Source organism: Oncorhynchus tshawytscha, linkage group LG22 (genome assembly GCF_018296145.1).
Source record: "Oncorhynchus tshawytscha isolate Ot180627B linkage group LG22, Otsh_v2.0, whole genome shotgun sequence".
In the NCBI taxonomy this organism is placed as follows: domain Eukaryota; kingdom Metazoa; phylum Chordata; class Actinopteri; order Salmoniformes; family Salmonidae; genus Oncorhynchus; species Oncorhynchus tshawytscha.
Genome location: NC_056450.1, coordinates 38,984,187 through 39,006,678, shown reverse-complemented (window position 1 = coordinate 39,006,678; position 22,492 = coordinate 38,984,187). Strand labels below are relative to the sequence as shown.

General features: G+C 40.8%; 2 protein-coding genes across 10 annotated transcripts; one reads left to right on the top strand and one right to left on the bottom strand.

Moving 5' to 3' along the window:
* Positions 1-1,280: 1,280 nt before the first annotated feature.
* On the bottom strand, positions 1,281-20,095 carry si:ch211-207e14.4 (interleukin-17 receptor D). Of its 8 annotated transcripts, none has more exons than XM_042304210.1 (17): positions 20,075-20,095; positions 18,008-18,092; positions 17,771-17,870; positions 17,358-17,459; positions 14,273-14,349; positions 12,132-12,949; positions 11,554-11,638; positions 7,954-8,112; positions 5,827-5,945; positions 5,426-5,549; positions 5,219-5,257; positions 4,974-5,134; positions 4,782-4,856; positions 4,590-4,656; positions 2,639-2,779; positions 2,345-2,514; positions 1,281-1,911 (listed from the first exon to the last, which is right to left on the bottom strand). In XM_042304210.1, exons 6-17 carry the CDS (start codon positions 12,300-12,302, stop codon positions 1,375-1,377), a joined length of 1,848 nt encoding a protein of 615 aa, XP_042160144.1. In that variant the 5' UTR covers positions 12,303-12,949; positions 14,273-14,349; positions 17,358-17,459; positions 17,771-17,870; positions 18,008-18,092; positions 20,075-20,095; the 3' UTR covers positions 1,281-1,374. The 8 variants fall into 8 exon arrangements, with proteins under 8 accessions (XP_042160144.1, XP_042160140.1, XP_042160139.1 ...); XM_042304206.1 differs by lacking the exon at positions 20,075-20,095 and adding an exon at positions 18,206-18,506; XM_042304205.1 differs by lacking the exon at positions 20,075-20,095 and adding an exon at positions 18,224-18,506.
* On the top strand, positions 18,872-22,358 carry tmed4 (transmembrane p24 trafficking protein 4). 2 transcript variants are annotated; one of them, XM_024385188.2, is made up of 5 exons: positions 18,872-19,100; positions 19,412-19,512; positions 19,831-19,956; positions 20,408-20,554; positions 20,685-22,358. In XM_024385188.2, exons 1-5 carry the CDS (start codon positions 18,962-18,964, stop codon positions 20,772-20,774), a joined length of 603 nt encoding a protein of 200 aa, XP_024240956.1. In that variant the 5' UTR covers positions 18,872-18,961; the 3' UTR covers positions 20,775-22,358. The 2 variants fall into 2 exon arrangements, with proteins under 2 accessions (XP_024240956.1, XP_024240955.1); XM_024385187.2 differs by having other exon boundaries at positions 18,883-19,100; positions 20,750-22,358.
* The last annotated feature ends 134 nt before the right edge of the window (positions 22,359-22,492 follow it).

The window sequence follows — 22,492 nt, the reverse complement described above, 5'->3', positions numbered from 1 at the left end:
AACACCTGCATTTTGGATCTGCCTTACTCAAGAAAACAAACAAGAGACCAAAGTTGTGTGTGGCTTTATTAACTCAATTACATAATTTTTTTTTATTTTTTTTTTTACATTGTTTGCAAACTTATATGTGACACATTAATGTCCAAATAACATGCAAGCCCCCCCCCCCAAAGAAATGTGGGTCTCAAAACAGGTGGGGCAGAATGACGAGTTGCCACTGAATACAGCGTATTACACATTGGGCTATAGCAACAACAACAAAGCTTGATGGAAAATACTCAGTAGGGTCTCTACTAACCGAATATGTTCAGGTTTTGAGGGAGACTCTCATACACATCCAGGAGCACTTCATACCCCTCTATTTAAATAGAGTTCAACATACCAGTATTTGTGTAAACTTTCAAAATAATAATGCTGATCTATCTATTCTCCTAGATTGTTGCAACGCTGTGCAACACGTTTCACTGCACTAGAGTGCTTCGAAAATCGATTTTCGAAATGTTTAGTGTCTTTGCAGGGGGACTCTTATTTTGAGAGAAAAAAAGTTCAGCATAACTTCCTGCTGCTAGCAAAACGGAGAAAAACGAAAACCTATTCAACTGTCAAGGCAATCAAAATCCTGTTTCCCATTCCGCAGCTTTCTTCATGAAATAACATCAAATGTAGCCTATTGCAAATAAAAACTATATTAATTTGATTCATATTTTTTTCTGGACAATGAAATGACTGTCAAATTAGTTTATATTCTATCTCTTAGTTTATATCCTAGCCTGCAGATTGTGAGACCGTCAATAAGACAGGTAAACTGCGACCACTAGCGGCTGTTCAGGCTATAGCATTCTATATAAATATAATTAATATAAATAAATATCAGTACCAGAAGAAAATACATCTGGATTTTATATTTAGTTAATTAAAATCGCATGGCATCAAACATTTTCACAATCAGAATTTCTTCAGCCTATATTTCCCCATTTCAAAAATAATTTTCCATCTACATCAGCTGTGTAGAGATATGGATAGCCTCAGGGGTTTGCTTGTGTGATATGTTAGTGTGGTAATTCCCAAAACATCTAATGAAAATGTATAGATTGTGTCTGATGTTATTCTCAGATTATTTGTAGGGAATCTAAAATGATCCACCATAAGCCCATGGCCAACCCTAACCACAGCACACATAACACACCAATAATATATTCCTCCTAACGTATTGTATAAGCAAGGCCATTTTTAAAAGCTTATCGCAGCTCAGTAGTCACAGAATAGTTCCCCATCGAGGATCACTTTGGAAAGAAGGGATTTAATAATACTGGTAATACAGTCGTCATATGTCAATTGCCCCGGAGTTTGCAGTGCAGGGCCCAACTGGGATGCTCACACACATTCCACATGATTGTCTTGAGATTTACCTCTCCATTCATCACATGATTCCTGATGATTAGTCAATGCCATGCCAGCTTCATATATAGACCATTGTAGAGCAGCACCGGCTGGCAGTTTGGTGTAACCCTCCTCTGTAATGTGTTCTATTCTCAGATACTTCCCGGGCTTATGTAGGGCCACACCATGGATGTGGGAGAAGAGCAGAGGCAAGTCTCTAGGTAGGGTGTAGCGTGACACAAACCCTAGCTCGGCAGGGATGTCCTTCTCCTCAGAGTACTCAAATATAGCAGCCATGTACTTGGAGATGTCTCTCCCCTTGGTTTTGGCACGACCAAGCTCTTCTCCCATCAGGGATACTACGGCTGCAGCGGTGCTTCTGCATTCCCCTGCATCTCTCTCCGTTGGCCGCCTCTGTAGTCCCCGGGAACAGATGACCAGAACAAAGTCACTCTCCTGGATCCTCCTGCAGTGCCATCCCATGATCCCCTCCTCTGCCAAGCTTAGAGAATCCCACAGGTCCAGAAACACCTGGCGCGACAATGCAACAACAAATAATATCATAATGATAATAATACAAATAATATAATATATTATAAATAACATTTACATTTGTCCATTTAAAATGCAATTTCAACCAATGATTTTTTCATTTTCTATTTGTTTATCACAGACCAGGGCAGGCGTGCATTCCATTCGGGTTCAAAGACTTGCCGTTTCATAACGGTTTGAAATTAAATAACACGTTTCCCGCCAAAAAAATGTGTACCATTCTTCAACAGCCTTAGAGGAACGTTTGCTCCTGTTTGGTGGGTGTGGCAAGGAAATCACGTCCAACATGGCACACACAATCACTCTCTATAATCACAACATTCTTCAACTGGTCGTTCAGTACAGAACCGTTTGTGTTGAATTAAACGTTGCGCGGCGTTCTGTCGTACTGATATTTTCTTCCCAGTGTTACCTGTGTTGCCATGTGCTGCTGCAGGAAGACTGCTAGCTGCATTACAGCTCGGACATGGGCATGGCCGTCATCGCTGCTGTAGCAAATCAGTAGTCGAGGCGGAGTTAACCTGCTGGTCAGTGACACATGTTCCTCGTTCCCTTTCTTGTCATGATGTTGCTCGATTATTTCTGAAAACCACAAAAATATATATATTTTTTTTACCATGTTCTTGTTAGAGGGAAACGTTTGTATGTCTGACCTGCACATGTAAGGAAAGCATTGGTATCGTTAGTGAAATGTAAAAATGCCGACCTGGATTTATCTCCGTCTTCCTCCTAATCTGCCTGTGATTCTTCCAGACGACAGCCAGTAATAACACCCCTAACACGGCTGCCAGGGCAACGCCAACAGGGAGCAGCAGGGTCAGGGATGGAGTGGCCGTGGGAGGTGGCTCTGAGGGGAGCAAGGTAGACTATATACACTGAACCAAAATAAACACAACAGGCAACAATTTCAAAGATTTTACTGAGTTACAGTTCATATGGAAATTAGACAATGGAAATTAAATTATTAAGCCCTAATCCGTGGATTTTACATGACTGGGAATACAGATATGCATCTGTTGGTCACAGATACCTTTAAAAAAAAAAAAAACAGTATTGGCGTGGATCAGAAAACCAGTCAGTATCTGGTGTGACCAACATTTGCCTCATGCATCGCAACACATTTCCTTCGCATAGAGTCGATCAGGCTGTTGATTGTCGCCTGTGGAATGTTGCACCACTCATTTTCAACGGCTCTGCAAAGTTGCTGGATATTGGCGGGAACTAGAACACGCTGTCGTACACATCGACCCAGAGCACCCCAAACATGCTCAAACGGTGACATGTCTGGTGAGTATGCAGGCCATGGAAGAACTTGGACATTTTCAGATTCCAGGAATTGTGTACAGATCCTTGCGACATGGGGCTGTGCATCATCATGCTGAAACATGAGGTGATGGCGGTGGATGAATATCACGACAATGGACCACAGGATCTCGTTACGGTATCTCTGTGCATTCAAATTGCCATATATAAAATTCAATTGTGTTAGTTGCCCGGTACAGTTGAAACCGGGATTCATTCATGAAGAGCACACTTCTCCAGCCTGCCCTGAAGAGGATGACAAGCACGCAGATGACCTTCCCTGAGACGGTTTCTGAAAGTTTGTGCAGAAATATTTTGGTTGTGCAAAGCTGCAGTTTCATCAGCTGTCCAGGTAACTGGTCTCAGACAATCCCGTAGGTGAAGAAGCCAGATGTGGAGGTGCTGGGCTGGCGTGGTTACATAGGGTGTGCGGTTGTGAGGCTGGTTGGACGTACCGTCAAATTCTCTAAAACAACAATGGAGGTGGCTGATGGTAGAGAAATTAACATTCAATTCTCTGGCAACAGCTCTGGTGGACATTCCTGCAGTCAGCATGCCAATTGCACAGTCCCTCAAAACCTGAGACATCTGTGGAATTATGTTATGTGACAAAACGGCACATTTTAGAGTGGCATTTTATTGTCCCCAGCACAAGGTACACCTGTGTAATGATCATGCTCTTTAAATCAGCTTCTTGATATGGCACACCTGTCAGGTGGATGGATTATCTTGTAAAATGCTCACTAACAGGGATGTAAACACATTTTCAGCCATTTTTTTTTAGAGAAATAAGCTTTTTTTTCTGCGTATGGAACATTTCTGGGTCATCAAACATGGGACCAACAGTTTACATACTGTGATTATATTTTTGTTCAGTATAAATAGCTAGATATGCTCTATACTGTTATACACACTACACTGTTTCTCATTTTCAGAAAGGGAGTTTGACATTGCCCAATTTCTTTTCAAAACCTAGGGGGAGAAGGAGAAGTGTATTGTTTGCATAATATGACAAGGTGATTTATGGCCATACTTTATGATTCATTCTGCATATCATTTAGTTTTGTGCGCAAGTACTTAAAGAAGCAGTGTATTGAAGGCCATACCAATCGGTGTATGACACGGAAATAAAATAAACCAATCGGTGTATGACACGGAAATAAAATAAACCAATCGGTGTATGACACGGAAATAAAATAAACCAATCGGTGTAGGACACGGAAATAAAATAAACCAATCGGTGTAGGACACGGAAATAAAATAAACCAATCAAAAAACACGCTAAGTACACAGCAAAAAAATATCTACAAGAATGTGTATAACTTGTATAAATGTTTGTATTGATTGGAACATACCTTGCTTAATCTGCATCACTTGGACATTGAATGTTTTTCTTACAGCGTCTACCTCATCAACTGCGATCTGTGATAAAAAAAAAAATTACAATAAAAAATCAAATTAAAAAGAGTGATTTATGGAAACGTCGGCTGGAACTATAAGTTTTGTTTGTATAGAGTATGAGTTGGGTAACATTTTTAATGACTCACCTCACACGTGTAGTTGAACCCTACCATCAGGCCTTGGAGATGATAACTGTGGTGAGTTCTGTTTTTTGTGGAATTCTACAGAAAGTAACAATAGAAAAGGTAGAACTCGTTAAACACGGCAGACTAATAAATGACAGTAAATCATTCTCCACGTAGACGTGTAAAATAGTTGGATCAAAAGCTCTCACTCACAGGTTTAATGATGTATCTCTTCAGGCCACCTCCTCCCCGCCGCCCCTCTCCATAACATAATGAGAAGTAGCGGTCGATTCCAAAATGTGGGGGAGCGAGGTTGAACGTCACAATAACGTCATGCTCTTCCTGCTGAACCTCTATATGTTTTGGGTACCAATCTATAACAGAAAACAGACAACATGAACCAATGAGGTACAGAGAGCGGTTCATAAGATTGTAAACAAACGCGTTTTATTTCTCACCTTTCTTGCAATGTTCAAGTCCGTTTTTCTCCGGGCATGCTGCAAGGGAATTCACACGTTTACAATACATTCACTTTGTGTTTTTTTGTGACTGGATCATGGTGGATTGTAAATGTACATTTGTCATAGATGAAGCCAACAGTGTTAGTGAACACTGTTCTCATGTTCCATTGGATGTGGTACTGTATATTGAGAAGGAAGATTTACTGCGTGTGGAGAACATTGTGCTGTGATAGAATTTATCCCACAACTCAGGAACTGGCAGGGCCATCACTGTGACAGCATACTGGGCCCCCAGGGTTAGACGGGCGAAGGCGTCTGACTGGTACACCTACAACACCCAATAAAGCCTATTAAACGTGTCGGGAATCTTGACAAGACAAACCCTGTTTTACTGGTCCAATTACATCTATCATTCTGACTTTAAACAGTTTCACTTTACAGTAGCATCCCTTTCAGTAAAAAAAAAATAGTATAGAAAACTTCTAGAAGAACTTGGTATTGAGGTTTGTACTGGGTTTTATCCACCTTTTTCCATTGATGTGTTTTTAAACAAAAAGATTCAGACAAATTTTGAGGAATGGTGTCATGTTAGCTAAGTGTCCTACCGTTTGGGCGTGTGAGGCAGAGAGAGAAATATTGATTTGAAAGAGAAAAAGCTGACAGGCCATATGAGATCCTCCCAAGGCCTGAAGGGAGACCTGGAACCCTCTGAGGAAGGAGATCCCTGGAACAAACACAGGGACAAGGCCAGTAGAGAGTGAGTCAACTAACATACACAGTAGAGTGAGTCAACTAACATACACAGTAGAGTGAGTCAACTAACACACAGTAGAGAGAGTCAACTAACATACACAGTAGAGAGTGAGTCAACTAACATACACAGTAGAGTGAGTCAACTAACACACAGTAGAGAGTGAGTCAACTAACACACACAGTAGAGAGTGAGTCAACTAACACACACAGTAGAGTGAGTCAACTAACATACACAGTAGAGTGAGTCAACTAACATACACAGTAGAGTGAGTCAACTAACATACACAGTAGAGAGTGAGTCAACTAACATACACAGTAGAGTGAGTCAACTAACACACAGTAGAGTGTGAGTCAACTAACATACACAGTAGAGTGAGTCAACTAACACACAGTAGTGTGAGTCAACTAACATACACAGTAGAGAGTGAGTCAACTAACATACACAGTAGAGTGAGTCAACTAACACACAGTAGAGAGTGAGTCAACTAACATACACAGTAGAGAGTGAGTCAACTAACATACACAGTAGAGTGAGTCAACTAACATACACAGTAGAGTGTGAGTCAACTAACATACACAGTAGAGTGTGAGTCAACTAACATACACAGTAGAGTGTGAGTCAACTAACATACACAGTAGAGTGTGAGTCAACTAACATACACAGTAGAGTGTGAGTCAACTAACATACACAGTAGAGTGTGAGTCAACTAACATACACAGTAGAGTGTGAGTCAACTAACATACACAGTAGAGAGAGTCAACTAACATACACAGTAGAGTGTGAGTCAACTAACATACACAGTAGAGTGTGAGTCAACTAACATACACAGTAGAGTGTGAGTCAACTAACATACACAGTAGAGAGTGAGTCAACTAACATACACAGTAGAGTGAGTCAACTAACATACACAGTAGAGTGTGAGTCAACTAACATACACAGTAGAGTGTGAGTCAACTAACATACACAGTAGAGTGTGAGTCAACTAACATACACAGTAGAGTGTGAGTCAACTAACATACACAGTAGAGTGTGAGTCAACTAACATACACAGTAGAGTGTGAGTCAACTAACATACACAGTAGAGTGTGAGTCAACTAACATACACAGTAGAGAGAGAGTCAACTAACACACAGTAGAGAGAGAGTCAACTAACATACACAGTAGAGTGAGTCAACTAACACACAGTAGAGAGTGAGTCAACTAACATACACAGTAGAGAGTGAGTCAACTAACATACACAGTAGAGTGAGTCAACTAACATACACAGTAGAGTGAGTCAACTAACATACACAGTAGAGTGAGTCAACTAACATACACAGTAGAGTGAGTCAACTAACATACACAGTAGAGTGAGTCAACTAACATACACAGTAGAGAGTGAGTCAACTAACATACACAGTAAAGAGTGAGTCAACTAACATACACAGTAGAGTGAGTCAACTAACATACACAGTAGAGTGTGAGTCAACTAACATACACAGTAGAGAGTGAGTCAACTAACATACACAGTAGAGTGTGAGTCAACTAACATACACAGTAGAGTGTGAGTCAACTAACATACACAGTAGAGTGAGTCAACTAACATACACAGTAGAGTGAGTCAACTAACATACACAGTAGAGTGAGTCAACTAACATACACAGTAGAGTGAGTCAACTAACATACACAGTAGAGTGAGTCAACTAACATACACAGTAGAGAGAGAGTCAACTAACACACAGTAGAGTGAGTCAACTAACATACACAGGAATGCATGGCAATACTATTCATTAACATGAATGTAATTTTTATGGCAATACACAATGACAGTCACCATTATTACTGTATATTCAGATTGATGCCATCTAGGCCTGAACCTTTACATTCAATGAATTCATATTCCATTTGAGTGACATCACAAACAACCACATTATAAATGACCACTACATTGGATCTACAGTAGACGATTGATGATTACAGGAAAGGGTTTGTATCTTACCAAACTGGCTGGGTTGCCAGGAGACAACGACAGTGTCATATTTAGTGTTCTCATCAGCTACGAACTCTACAGTCACATCGTGTGGAGCATGGACATAATGCTGGCACACGTCAGAGCTCTGTCCACCCAGAAAGACAAAACATGGCCACGGAACACAACCTGGGGAAATTCATGATGATAATAATAATAATAATAGCAATGACTAACATGGAACACACTGTTGTATTTTAAATCAGTGTTTATTATACAGTGAGATATATATATATATATATATACACACACACAGTGCATTTGAAAAGTTCCAGACCACTTGACTAACTCTACCTACATGTACATATTACCTCAATTACCTCGACTAACCGGTGCCCCCGCATATTGACTCTGTACCAGTACCCCCCGTTTAGTCTCGCTACTGTTATTTTACTGTTGCTCTTTAATTATTTGTTACTTTTATTTTTTAACACAAGTTATTTTTCTTAAAACTGCATTGTTGGTTAAGGGTTTGTAAGTAAGCATTTCACTGTAAGGTCAATAGACATTTACAACATTAACAATGTCTACACTGTATTTCTGATCAATTTGATGTTATTTTAATGCTTTTCTTTCAAAAACAAGGACATTTCTAAGTGACCCCAAACTTTTGAACGGTAGTGTAAGTATTCAGACCTTTTACTCTGTACTTTGTTGAAGCACCTTTGGCAGAGATTACAGCCTTGAGTGTTCTTGAGTATGACGCCACAAGCTTGGCACACCTGTATTTGGGGAGTTTCTCACATTCTTCTCTGCAGATCCTCTCAAGCTCTGTCAGGTTGGATGGGGAGCATCACTGCACAGCTATTTTCAGGTCTCTCCAGAGATGTTCGATTGGACATTCAGAGACCTGTCCCGAAGCCACTCCTGCATTGTCTTGGCTGTGTGCTTAGGGTCGTTGTCCTGGCATTCAGGCCAAAGAGTTCAGTCTTGGTTTCATCAGACCAGAGAATCTTGTTTCTCATTGTCTGAGAGTCCTTCTGTGCCTTTTGGCAAACTCCAAGCGGGCTGTCATGTGCCTTTTACTGAGGAGTGGCTTCCGACTGGCCACTATACCATAAAGGCCTGATTGGTGGAGTGCTGCAGAGATGGCTGTCCTTCTGGAAGGTTCTCCCATCTCCACAGAGGAACTCTGGAGCTCTGTCAGAGTGACCATTGAGTTCTTGGTCACCTCCCTGACCAAGGCCCTTCTCCCCCGATTGCTCAGTTTGGCTGGGCGGCTCTAGGAAGTGTCTTGGTGGTTCCAAACCTCTTCCATTTAAGAATGATGGAGGCCACTGTGTTCTTGGGGACCTTCAATACTGCAGAAATGTTTTAGTACCCTTCCCCAGATCTCTGCCTCGACACAATCCTGTCTCGGAGCTCTACGAACAATTCCCGCGACCTCATTACTTGCTCTGACATGCACTGTCAACTGTGGGATCCTATACTGAGAGGTGTGCGTCTTTCCAAATCATGTCCGACCAATTGAATTTATCACAGATGGACTCCAATCAAGTTGTAGAAACATCAAGCATGATCAATGGAAACATGATCCATCTGAGCTCAATTAAATCTCATAGCAAAGGGTCTGAATACTTATGTAAATAAGGTATTTCTGTTTTTAATACATTTGCAAACATTTGCAAACCTGTTTTCGCTTTGTCATTACGGGGTATTGTGTGTAGATTAACGATGAAAAACATTTAATCCATTTTAAAATAAGACGAATGTAACAAAATGTGGAAAAAGAGAAGGGGTCTGAATACCTTCTGAATGTACTGTATACACAAAACATTAGGAACACCTACTCTTTCCATGACAGACTGATCAGGTGAATCCAGGTGAAAGCTATGATCTCTTATTGATGTCACCTGTTAAATACACTTCAAATCAGTGTAGATGAAGGGGAGACGGGCTACAATTTTTAAACCTTGAAACAATTTAGACATGGATTTTATATGTGCCACTCAGAAGATGAATGGGAAAGACACAACAATATGAGTGCCTTTGAAAGGGGTATTGGTTGTAGGTTCCAGGCACAATGGTGTGTCAAGAACTGTAATGCTGCTGAGTTTTTCCACACTCAACAGTTTCCTGTGTGTATCAAGAATTGTCCACCACCCAAAAGGACATCCAGCCAACTGGACACAACTGTGGGAAGCATGATATTTATGCCTCTAACTTTCTCACTCATCATTATTATTATTATTATTATTCACAATTAATTCATGTTTATCTGTAATCATGCTAGCATCTACATTAATGATTATTCAAGTCTTTTTGGGTAAGTCTCTTAAGAGCTTTGCACACCTAGATTGTCCAATCTTTTTAAAACTTATTCAAGCTCTGTCAAGTTGGTGATAATTGCTACACAGTCATTTTCATGTCTTTCCATAGATTTTGAAGACGATTTAAGTCAAAACTGTAACTAGGAACATTCTAAGTGGCCTATGTCGTCTTGGAAAGCAACTCCAGTGTAGATTTGCCCTTGTGTTTTAGGTTATTGTCCTGCTGAAAGGTGAATTTGTCTCTTATTGGCTGTTGGAAAGCAGACTGAATCAGGTTTTCCTCTTGGATTTTGTCTGTGCTTATAGCTGTATTCTGGTTCTTTTTATCCTCTAAAACTCCCTAGTCCTTGCTGATGGCCAGTGGAACATAACATGATGCAGCCACCACCCTGCTTGAAAATATCAGGAGAGGTATTCATTGATGTGTTGTGTTGTATTTGCGGCAAACATAACACTTTGTATTCAGGGCAAAAAGTTCATTTCTTAGCCAAATGTTTTGCATTATTACCTAAGTGCCTTGTTGCAAACAGGATGCATGTTATGGCATATTTTTTATTCTGAACAGGCTTCCTTATTTTAACTCTGTCATTTAGGTTAGTATTGAAGAGTAACGACAATGTTGTTGATCCATCCTAAGTTCTCATATCCCAGGCATTAAACTACGTAACGTGTTTAAAAGCACCACTGACTTAATGGTGAAATCCCTGAGCAGTTTCCTTCTTCTCTGGCAACTGAGTTAGGAAGGACTCCTGTATCCTTGTCATGACTGGATGTATTGTTACACCATCCAAAGCCTAATTAATAACTCACCATGGTAAAAGAGATATTAAGCATCTGATATTTGTACCCATCTACAAATCAGTGCCCTTCTTTGAGAGGCATTGGAAAACCTCCCCGGTCTTTGTGCTTGATATTCACTACTCGATTGCGGGACATTACAGATAAACATGTGTGGGGTACAAAGATGGGGTACTTCATTCAAAATTAATGTTAACCAACTATTATTGAACACGGAATGAGTCTATGCAACATATTTAGCTATTTTAACACATTTTTAACTCTTGAACTTATTTAGGCTTGCCACAACAAAAGGTTTGAATATTTGACTCAAGTTTTTATTAATTTCTCAAAAAATGTTCCACTGTGACATTATGGGGTATTGTGTATAGATCAGTGACACAACATCTCAATTTAATACATTTTAAATTCAGGCTGTAAAAACAAAATCTGGTTAAAAAAAAGTAAAAGCGATGTGAATAATTTCTGTAGGATGAGAACCTGTTTAGTCAAACACACTTACTTCCAAATGCCTCAACAGAGGGAACGCCTAGGATTCTTGCAACATCTTCTCTGCTGATTCTGCAGTACACACATCCTGGACCCCCCTATGACGGTGTGTGAGAGGACAGGGTATGCATAAAGGACTTGTACGTGACACCGTGAATAGGTAAACACAGTGGTGGAGAGGAGGAGCCATCCTTTTCCTTTTGGCTGTGTCCTCAGGAGTCATTACTAGTCTAAGAGACAACACACAGCTGGAGAAAATGAGAGCGAAAACAGAAACAGCCAGAGAGCCCAGGCTCTCACTTGTCAGGTGTGTAGTACACTAGGTAGGTTAAAGGCCTCCATCTTGCCTACTACCTTTGCATGCATGGCTGTAAATCACTTTGGATGAAGTCTGCTTGTTAATAGCATATATCACTTCAGATGGGAGAAATGTACATACTGTACTAGGGCAAAACTTCACACGATCAATCACTGTACTACTTTAAATCTACTCTACAGTTGACTATTTACTGGGATTAATAATTTTGTACTTCTGTAGTCCATTTAAAGATGTTGTCCAGAGAGGCTTAAATCATGTGTGTGGAGGCTTACCTGCAGGACACATTCCAGACTGCAGTCCTGTGGCGAGATGGCTGTTAGGTCCTCCTGGGCCCAGAGGTACTGACTGAGAGTCAGGACCTGGAGCAAGATGAGCTTGGATCTCCGCATGCTGCCAAAGCACACATAGCAGTGCCCAAAAGCAAAGCACTTGGACTCAAACATCTCCCAATCGGACTGTATATCCGTTTTCTGTGAAAAAATAGGTGTTGTCGGGTCCTTGTATGTACAGCATGGAGAACGCTATGAAGTTGACACATCGGGGTGAGTACGTGAGAGAGTGAAGGAAACAAGGGTGTGGTATCTTGAAGCTAAAGGGCAAAAGAAAAACACAGGCACCTGCACGCTTTAACTGTTCAGTCTCCAAGAGCCAACCAAACCATATTCTCATGACACTTAAAAACAACAAGGACAAATTAAAATATATATTTTATATATAATATATATCAATAAATCAAGTTGATATAATCTAATTTATATCAACAAAGTGGACAGCATCCAAGTGTAGGTTTATTTGTATAAAAAAAAAAATAGGATCACATTTTCATAGGAATTCAAATGGGAATATTTCTTCAACAGGACTGTTATGTTATTGGTGAAGAGATCACTATGGTTTCATGATTTAGGAAACAACACTTTGGGGAATTTAAATAAAAAAGGTAGAGGAGTAACAATGAAGAGGAACCTAATGTTTTAGAGTTATTGCAATGTATTCATCTGAAAGGAGAATGCATCTGACAATACATTAATAGTTAAACATGAAAATAAAATCTGGGTCCAGAATTATCCTGAAGGCAATATTTTCACCGGATCTGAAAGACAAGAAAATATTGCACATTTTAAGATCAGCCTCCCAACTTCAGTTCAATTTTTTACCTACTAGAATTATTAAGAGGCCTATTTTGGAGTTGCCTCAGACATTTCTGACATGTTTTATGAACTAACAACTGAAAGTGAACAGGCTCATGCATGCCGCACTTTAAAAAAAACTGACACCCATTCGTCGTCATGTGGAGCATACCTATGAAACAATCCTGTTGTTGCGGTTTGAAAACGGCCATAAATCATGAGCCACTATGCATGATAATAATCCATCTAGCAATTGATGCAACATTCCTTTGATTATTAATTTGGGCGTGTGAGAAAATGAGAGACAAAACAAAAAACAGAAACAGCCAGAGAGCCGTAAATAAAAACCTACGATACCAATCACATACAGCGCTGTGAAAAAGTATTTGCCCCCTTCCTGATTTCAATTTTTTTTTGTACATTTGTCACACTTAAGTGTTTCAGATCAAACAAATTTTAATATTACAAAAAAAAAATGCAGTTAAGTGATCATTTTAATTATTAAGGGGAAAAAAAGCTATCCGAACCTTCATGGCCCTGTGACAAAGTAATTGCACCCCATTGTTAAATCATGAATTTAATGTGGTTAATCACATTTTTTGGAATTTCACTAGCCACATCCAGGCCTGATTACTGCCAGACCTGTTAAATCAAGAAATCACTTAAATAGAACCCATCTGACAAAGTGAAGTAGGCCAAAAGACCTCAAAAAGCAAGACATCATGCCATGATCCAAAGAAATTCAGGAACAGATGAGAAACAAAGTACTTGACATCTATCAGTCTGGAAAGGGTTACAAAGCCATTTCTAAAGCTTTGGGACTCCAGCGAACCACGGTGAGAGACGTTATCCACAAACGGAGAACATTTTGAACAGTGGTGAACCTTCCCAGGGGTGGCCGGGGCAACCAAAATTACCCCAAGAGCGCAGCGACGACTCATCCAAGAGGTCACAAAAGAACCCACAACATCTAAAAGAACTGCAGGCCTCAATTTATTAATTTTTTTATTTATTTTACCTTTATTTAACTAGGCAAGTCAGTTAAGAACAAATTCTTATTTTCAATGACGGCCTCAGAACAGTGGGTTAACTGCCTGTTCAGGGGCAGAACGACAGATTTGTACCTTGTCAGCTCGGGGGTTTGAACTTGCAACCTTCCGGTTACTAGTCCAACGCTCTAACCACTAGGCTACGCTGCCTCGGTTAAGGTCAGTGTTCATGACTCAACCATAAGAAAGAGACGAGAGTGGCTGGTGTCATGGATAGGGTGTATGCATAAGCCTTACCTCTCTGTCCCGTTCTGGCAGGAAACTGGTGTCCACATCTGGGTTCTTCCCTAACTACTTCTTCTTGGCAGGGAAATCTTTATAAGATAAAAGTCTGTATTAATTGATTGTTCTTAGACAAGAATAATATTTTTATTTATTTCACCTTTATTTAACCAGGTAGGCTAGTTGAGAACAAGTTCTCATTTACAACTGCGACCTGGCCAAGATAAAGCATAGCAGTGTGAACAGGCAACAACAGAGTTACACATGGAGTAAACAATAAACAAGCCAATAACACAATAAACAAATCAATGACACAGTAGAAAAAGAAAGTCTATATACAGTGTGTGCAAAAGGCATGAGGAGGTAGGGAATAAATAGGCCATAGGAGTGAATAGTTACAATTTAGCAGATTAACACTGGAGTGATAAATGATCAGATGGTCATGTGCAGGTAGAGATACTGGTGTGCGAAAGAGCAGAAAAGTGAATAAATAAAAACATTATGGGGATGAGGTAGGTAGATTGGGTGGGCTATTTACAGATGGACTTATGTACAGCTGCAGCGATCGGTTAGCTGCTCAGATAGCAGATGTTTAAAGTTGGTGAGGGAAATAAAAGTCTCCAACTTCAGCGATTTTTGCAATTCGTTCCAGTCACAGGCAGCAGAGAACTGGACGGAAAGGCAGCCAAATGAGGTGTTGGCTTTAGGGATGATCGGTGAGATACACCTGCTGAAGCGCATGCTACGGGTGGGTGTTGCCATCGTGACCAGTGAACTGAGATAAGGCGGAGCTTTACCTAGCATGGACTTGTAGATGACCTGGAGCCAGTGGGTCTGGCGATGAATATGTAGCGAAGGCCAGCCAACGAGAGCATACAGGTCGCAGTGTTGGGTGGTATAAGGTGCTTTAGTAACAAAACGGATGGCACTGTGATAAACTGCATCCAGTTTGCTGAGTAGAGTATTGGAAGCTATTTTGTAGATGACATCGCCAAAGTCGAGGATCGGTAGGATAGTCAGTTTTACTAGGGTAAGTTTGGCGGCGTGAGTGAAGGAGGCTTTGTTGCGGAATAGAAAGCTGACTCTAGATTTGATTTTAGATTGGAGATGTTTGATACGAATCTGGAAGGAGAGTTTACAGTCTAGCCAGACACCTAGGTACTTATAGATGTCCACATATTCATGGTCGGAACAATCCAGGGTGGTGATGCTGGTCGGGCGTGCGGGTGCAGGCAGCGAACGGTTGAAAAGCATGCATTTGGTTTTACTAGCGTTTAAGAGCAGTTTGAGGCCACGGAAGGAGTGTTGTATGGCATTGAAGCTTGTTTGGAGGTTAGATAGCACACTGTCCAAGGAAGTGCCAGAAGTATACAGAATGGTGTCATCTGCGTAGAGGTGGATCAGGGAATCGCCCGCAGCAAGAGCAACAACATTGATATATACAGAGAAAAGAGTCTGCCCGAGAATTGAACCCTGTGGCACCCCCAGTTTTCAATTATCATGGATTTATCAGTAGTGACCGTGTTACCTAGCCTCAGTGCAGTGGGCAGCTGGGAGGAGGTGCTCGTCCTCCTTGGACTTTACAGCGTCCCAGAACTTTTTGGAGTTAGAGCTACAGGATGCAAATGCTGTAGCTTTGCTTTCCTGACTGACTGCGTGTATTGGTTCCTGACTTCCCTGAACAGTTGCATATCGCGGGGACTATTCGATGCTATTGCAGTCCGCCACAGGATGTTTTTGTGCTGGTCGAGGGCAGTCAGGTCTGGAGTGAACAAAGGGCTATATCTGTTCTTAGTTCTGCATTTTTTTAACGGAGCATGCTTATCTAAGATGGTGAGGAAGTTACTTTTAAAGAATGACCAGGCATCCTAAACTGACGGGATGAGGTCAATATCCTTCCAGGATACCCGGGGCAGGTCGATTAGAAAGGCCTGCTCGCTGAAGTGTTTTAGGGAGCGTTTGACAGTGATGAGGGGTGGTCGTTTGATTGCGGACCCGTAGCGGATACAGGCAATGTTTATAGATTTAGGGTTGTACCTGGTGGGTTCCTTGATGATTTGTGTGAGATTGAGGGCATCTAGCTTAGATTGTAGGACTGCCGGGGTGTTAAGCATATCCCAGTTTAGGTCACCTAACAGAACAAACTCTGAAGCTAGATGGGGGGGCAATCAATTCACAAATGGTGTCCAGGGCACAGCTGGGAGCTGGGGGGGGTCGGTAGCAGGCGGCAACAGTGAGAGACTTATTTCTGGAGAGAGTAATTTTTAAAATTAGTAGTACGAACTGTTTGGGTATGGACCTGGAACGTATGATATTAGTTTGCAGGCTCTCTCTGCAGTAGAGTGCAACTCCGCCCCCTTTGGCAGTTCTATCTTGACGGAAAATATTATAGTTGGGTATGGAACTCTCAGAATTTTGGGTGGTCTTCCTAAGCCAGGATTCAGACACGGCAAAGACATCAGGGTTGGCAGAGTGTGCTAAAGCAGTGAGTAAAACAAACTTAGGGAGGAGGCTTCTGATGTTGACATGCATGAAACCAAGGCTTTTTCAATCACAGAAGTCAACAAATGAGGGTGTCTGGGGACATGCAGGGCCTGGGTTTACCTCCACATCACCCGCGGAACAAAGGAGGAGTAGTATGAGGGTGCGGCTAAAGGCTATCAAAACTGGTCGCCTAGAGCGTTGGGGACAAAGAATAAAAGGAGCAGATTTCTGGGCATGGTAGAATATATTTAGGGCATAATGCGCAGACAGGGGTATGGTGGGGTGCAGGTACAGCGGAGGTAAGCCCAGGCACTGGGTGATGCTAAGAGAGGTTGAATCTCTGGACATGCTGGTTGTAATGGGTGAGGTCACCGCATGTGTGGGAGGTGGGACAAAGGAGGTATCAGGGGTATGAAGAGTGGAACTAGGGGCTCCATTGTAAACTAAAACAATGATAACTAACCTGAACAACAGTATACAAGGCATATTGACATTTGAGAGAGACATACAGCGAGGCATAAAGTAATCGCAGGTGTTGGTTGGGAGAGCTATCTAAAACAACAGGTGAGACAACAGCTAATCAGCTAATATACATAAGTATTGTGGATATAAGCACCTGATTTATTATTAACACCACTCACAGTCCTCTTCCTCCTCTGTCTCCTCCTCTTCAGGATTAAAGGATAAACTGGCATCCTTTCTCTTCTTCTCCAGCTTCCTGGTGGTAGACAGGAGAGCAGAGACGAGATACTGACAACAGCTTTCGACAGAAGACTTCGTACATAATCATGAGTCACTGAGAGATCATAAAAGACAAAAGTGGGAGTGAATACAGTAACTTGGGGAATACAGTAACTCGGGGAATACAGTAACTCGGGGAATACAGTAACTCGGGAATACAGTAACTCGGGGAATACAGTAACTCGGGGAATACAGTAACTCGGGGAATACAGTAACTCGGGGAATACAGTAACTCGGGGAATACAGTAACTCGGGGAATACAGTAACTCGGGGAATACAGTAACTCACAGCATCAACTCCTTTGTTTGCTCTTTCTTGGCCAGTTGCTTTTCTCTTTCTTTCACAAGAGCCTCCTGCCTGGCCTTCATATCATTGAGTGTCACCAGACCTGACAAGGTAACACACGATTGCAGTAAGATTGCGTTCTTCACAATCACGTATTGAAATATTCATTCTAGTAATAAAGATGTGCCTGACATACAAGAATACCAATATTTTTCTTAACTTCTAGCTACAATTACTTACCAACAGTGCTGGATTTGAGCTCTGCTTCCACCGCATCATAATTGAGCGTTGAACTTTTATTGATGTTGGACTTGACCATGTTGTCCTGCAGGAGACATTCAGATGGTTAAGAGGGGTGGAAATAGGTCATGTTGAAGGCTTTCAGTACCTGGAAAGCATTGAATATGCAAGAATAATAACGTTACTTAGCTAACTAACGTTAACAAGTTGACTGACATGAGCAATTTTCTCCTTTAGTTGTGAAAGTTGTTCTCTTTCACGCTTTTTAAAAAATCAGCTGCATGGCTCTTCCAGCCTCGCTTTCTGCATCTTTGTCCTAAGCCATATCTTTGAATCAGAAACCAAGTAGGTAAATGCCACAGACAAATTGTCTTTACAACATCCAAACACCGTTTTATAAGGTCCCACAGCAAAATGCAATTGTAGATGCCGAGATATCCCCACATCATAACGCCACCAAGATCTGCCTCGACGAAGTGCATTCTGGGTAGTGTGTGATCCTTGTAAAAAATAATAAACACACTTCCGACGGGGTTTCAAAATAAAAGTACAGCAGCAGCTAATTGCGTCTACTTGTGACGGGCATTCGGACTCTTTTTAGTGAGCCGGCTCAATCGGCTCCGTTCACGTAAAAGAGTCGGCTCATTTGTCTCCCAAACGGATCAGATTGACGCCCTCTCCCCACTATTTATTGTTTCTGCAGTGAGGATTCATCCTATTTTGGATCATTATTTTTATTATCTACAGAAAAACGTTTAATTTGAACTCAAAAAGCAGTAGTAGCAGTATGCAAATCAGGGAACCAAATGAACGGCTCTTTCACCGATGCGGTTCGGTTCCCAATTTCACCAAAGAGATCCATTTAAAAAAAAAGAATCGTTTGTTCGCGAACGACTCATCACTTAGCATCTACTGCGCTGACTCTGCTGATGGTGACAACAAAGCTGTTTTGACATGATGCTCACTGTACCCGGCGCCGGAATTATCATATTATTTGCTTGGCTCTCTCCAAGTTACGCTCTCTATTTTCACATTGGGGAGACGGAGAAAAAATGCTTTATAGAGGAAATTCCAGATGAAACTATGGTTATTGGTAAGTTAGCTAGCTATGGTTTTAGCGTTAGCTAGCTAGGTATCTAGCTGCTTCTGGCTCATAGGCTATTTTTATTCAGTCAGTTAGTGCATATATGCATGTCTTTCATTTCCGGATGGAGGAAAAATATCTATCACATGGGTATTAATAAATAAAGAGTTTTCGAGCTAGCTACAAAATATGAGAAGATTTCATATGTGGTGAGCCACCGTGTATTGTTATTTGAGATGGAGTAGGCCATCTATTGAGGATATGAGGAATAGCTTTCATAAGATGATTTTATTTGTCATATGTCATCTCTCTATTATTAGGGAAATACAGGACCCAGCTGTGGGACAAGCAGACCGGATCGTTCCTCCCAGCCACACCTGGCCTTGGAATGCATGTGGAGATCAAGGATCCAGATACTAAGGTCAGTTGTTCATCATTGAGAAAAGACATTAGATGTAATGTAATCTCAGGTTAACCCAGAACAACAATTTTGCGTAATTTACGTTGTCAATTCATGAGAGATTAGAAATAAAGTTACCACACTCTCAAATGTGTACAGTCACTACAGTTTGTATATTCAGAGAACTTGAATGACCTCAATGAGGCAATTCATTTTGCATCATACAATACATATACACAAGACATATCTAAATATCTAAATATTACATCATGCACACAATGCCTCCACGTATATTTCATCGGCATGTCTCTATTTCTCTCCAAACCCTTCTTATTCTAGATCATCCTGTCTCGTCAGTATGGGTCAGATGGACGGTTCACCTTCACATCCCATACCCCAGGCGAGCATCAAATCTGCCTGCACTCCAACTCCACCAAGATGGCCCTGTTTGCTGGTGGCAAACTGGTATGAGTGGGATGTGTTGCTCATACAGAATGGGTTGTTCAGAAAAATGTTCTGCTCACAACAAAATAACCTTCCATAAAGCAGTATATACACGGAGTATACAAAACATTAAGAATACCAGCCTCAATCCGTCGGGGGCAGGGACTCTACAAGGTGTTGAAGGCGTTCCACAGGGATGCTGGCCCACGTTGACTCCAATGCTTCCCATAGTTGTGTCAAGTTGGCAGGATGTCGTTTAGGTGGTGGACCATTCTTGATACACACGAGGAAACTGTTGAGCGTGAAAAACCCAGCAGCGTTGCCGTTCTTGACACGCTCAAACCGTTGCGCCTGGTACCGACTACCACACCCTGTTTCGAAGGCACTTACACCTTTTTTTCCTTGCCCATTCACCCTCTGAACGACACACATACACAAGTCTGTCATTATAACCTTGTGTTCTATCTTACAGAGAGTCCACCTGGATATTCAGGTTGGTGAGCATACCAACAACTACCCTGAAATCGCAGCAAAAGACAAGCTCACAGAGCTGCAATTGAGAGCTCGACAATTACTGGACCAAGTAGAACAAATCCAGAAAGAGCAAAACTATCAGCGGGTGAGTTGAAAGATAGTTATTCAACTCAAAAATGTAGACTAAGCTACAACATATGTGATAATAAACTCTTGAAATGTATTTAAACATGCCATACAAATCCATGTTGTGGAATGTTTGTGTCTCTTCACAGTATCGTGAGGACTTCCCCTTGTCTTTTCAATGTTCTCGTGACTGTCTGTGTATCTCGTTTAACAGTATCGTGAGGAGCGGTTCCGCATGACAAGTGAGAGCACCAACCAGCGTGTGCTTTGGTGGTCGATAGCTCAGACGCTTATTCTCATCGTCACTGGCATCTGGCAGATGAAGCACCTCAAGAGCTTCTTTGAGGCCAAGAAGTTGGTGTAATGCTCTCAGGCCATCACTGATTGAGTTTAAGACCGGCATCACACCCATACAGAGCTGACTGGCAGAGAGACAAGGTGTTGATGTGATTTAGTAGATGCTTAAAAAGGGCAATTCTGCCACTTTCAACCTCAAGTGTACATATGTGAAACCAGCTCATTGATAAGGTCCTAAAAAAAAAATGCTTCTCTGTGGGTTAAAAGTAAAAAGTGATTTTCCAAACCTGCAGTTATTTTCTTGCTCCCCATGTCACCACAAAGGTTTGAAAATCAGTTTTTAAAATGTTTTGATGTCATCAGGTAGAACTTCACTTAATTGTTTTAAATAAACCAATGTGCCATTTCACATATGTCAACAATGGTATTATGCTGGAGATAAATGAGGTTGAGAAGTGGTGGAGTTGCCCTTTAAATGGGCAATCTGCAGCTGAAGGATAGGGCTGGAGAAATTTAACCACACTCAAATTTTTAGTCAAAGCTATAAATTCAAGGACTTACCAACTTTGAGATCAAAATTGTTTACATTTACTTTGTTTATAAACAATGAAGTAAAACAAGCTTTTATTTTAGGTTCTGATGAGGTACAACAGTTGAACTAAGCTCATGAGGCATTTGTAAGTTATTCAAGAATCAATGGGTACATATTAATTTGTAAGTCTAAAAATGTAACAACTGCAGATTGCCCCGTTTAAACCTGGGAAGCAAATGAATTGATGCCATCCAGTGCGATTTGTATTGTCTATTATTATTCAGTGATTTTAATTATTGTGTTAAGGAGTAAGCAGCACCTGTGTCCATGTTGTTGTATTAGGTCTACTGCTGTGTAGTTGTTGTATAAAACTTTGTTGGACTGTACATATAAGCAGTGGCAGAAGTAAACATTTAATGTGTGTCACTTTGAACTAAGCAGTCAGATCCACATTACTAGTATTTTGTAGATCTTGGTCTTTCTGAAAACTGTATACTTTTGGTTTAAAACTCTTGTATTTATTTGGACTATATTGTGTTTTAGTCTACTAACATGATTGTAACATAGCTAATAATAGGGATATCTTAATGACTAACCTGTTCACGCCCAAACACCAGTTCACAAGTAGAATGGCATCCACAACCTAACCTTCTGTTGAAGAGCAGTATCATTCCAGAAAATATGACATTATTTATATTTCCAGAGGTCCAAACAGCCCCGTTAAAAATTTTTTTTTAAAAGACCAACTAATTAAATTAGGTGCAGATTAAATTTGAATGTTGTGAAATGAATGCCCATGATAAAATACCCTTGAGTTATTCAAAACTGAACAAGGGTTTAGGTTACAAGCTAGATATCAGTAAGATGCGAATACAACTACTGTAGTGTTATGACAAGGAATAAAGTCACAAGGTTTTCATTTGTCATTATTAAGGTTTTTAAAAACTTTTGGTTGGCTGTCATTTCAATGTACTCAATAAAAATGGAAAACGTTTTTGATTCCCATCTGTGGTCTGTTTATCTAACATTCCCTGAACAGGATTTTTTCCTAACAGTTATTTTCAATAAATATTGTATTGCTTGTCAACTTCCTCAGTATCAATTTAACCCTGTATCTTGTTTAAGTGA

Excerpts from the sequence above, each read along its gene's own strand:
- si:ch211-207e14.4 (XM_042304210.1), bottom strand. The coding sequence starts at position 12,302 with ATGTTTGAGTCCAAGTGCTTTGCTTTTGGGCACTGCTATGTGTGCTTT. Across the intron at positions 5,258-5,425 it reads CACAATGTTCTCCACACGCA|CATGCCCGGAGAAAAACGGA; the intron begins GTAAATCTTCCT and ends ATTCCCTTGCAG. Across the intron at positions 5,135-5,218 it reads ACTTGAACATTGCAAGAAAG|ATTGGTACCCAAAACATATA; the intron begins GTGAGAAATAAA and ends TTTCTGTTATAG.
- tmed4 (XM_024385187.2), top strand. The coding sequence starts at position 18,962 with ATGATGCTCACTGTACCCGGCGCCGGAATTATCATATTATTTGCTTGG. Across the intron at positions 19,513-19,830 it reads TCAAGGATCCAGATACTAAG|ATCATCCTGTCTCGTCAGTA; the intron begins GTCAGTTGTTCA and ends TTCTTATTCTAG. Across the intron at positions 19,957-20,407 it reads TGTTTGCTGGTGGCAAACTG|AGAGTCCACCTGGATATTCA; the intron begins GTATGAGTGGGA and ends TCTATCTTACAG.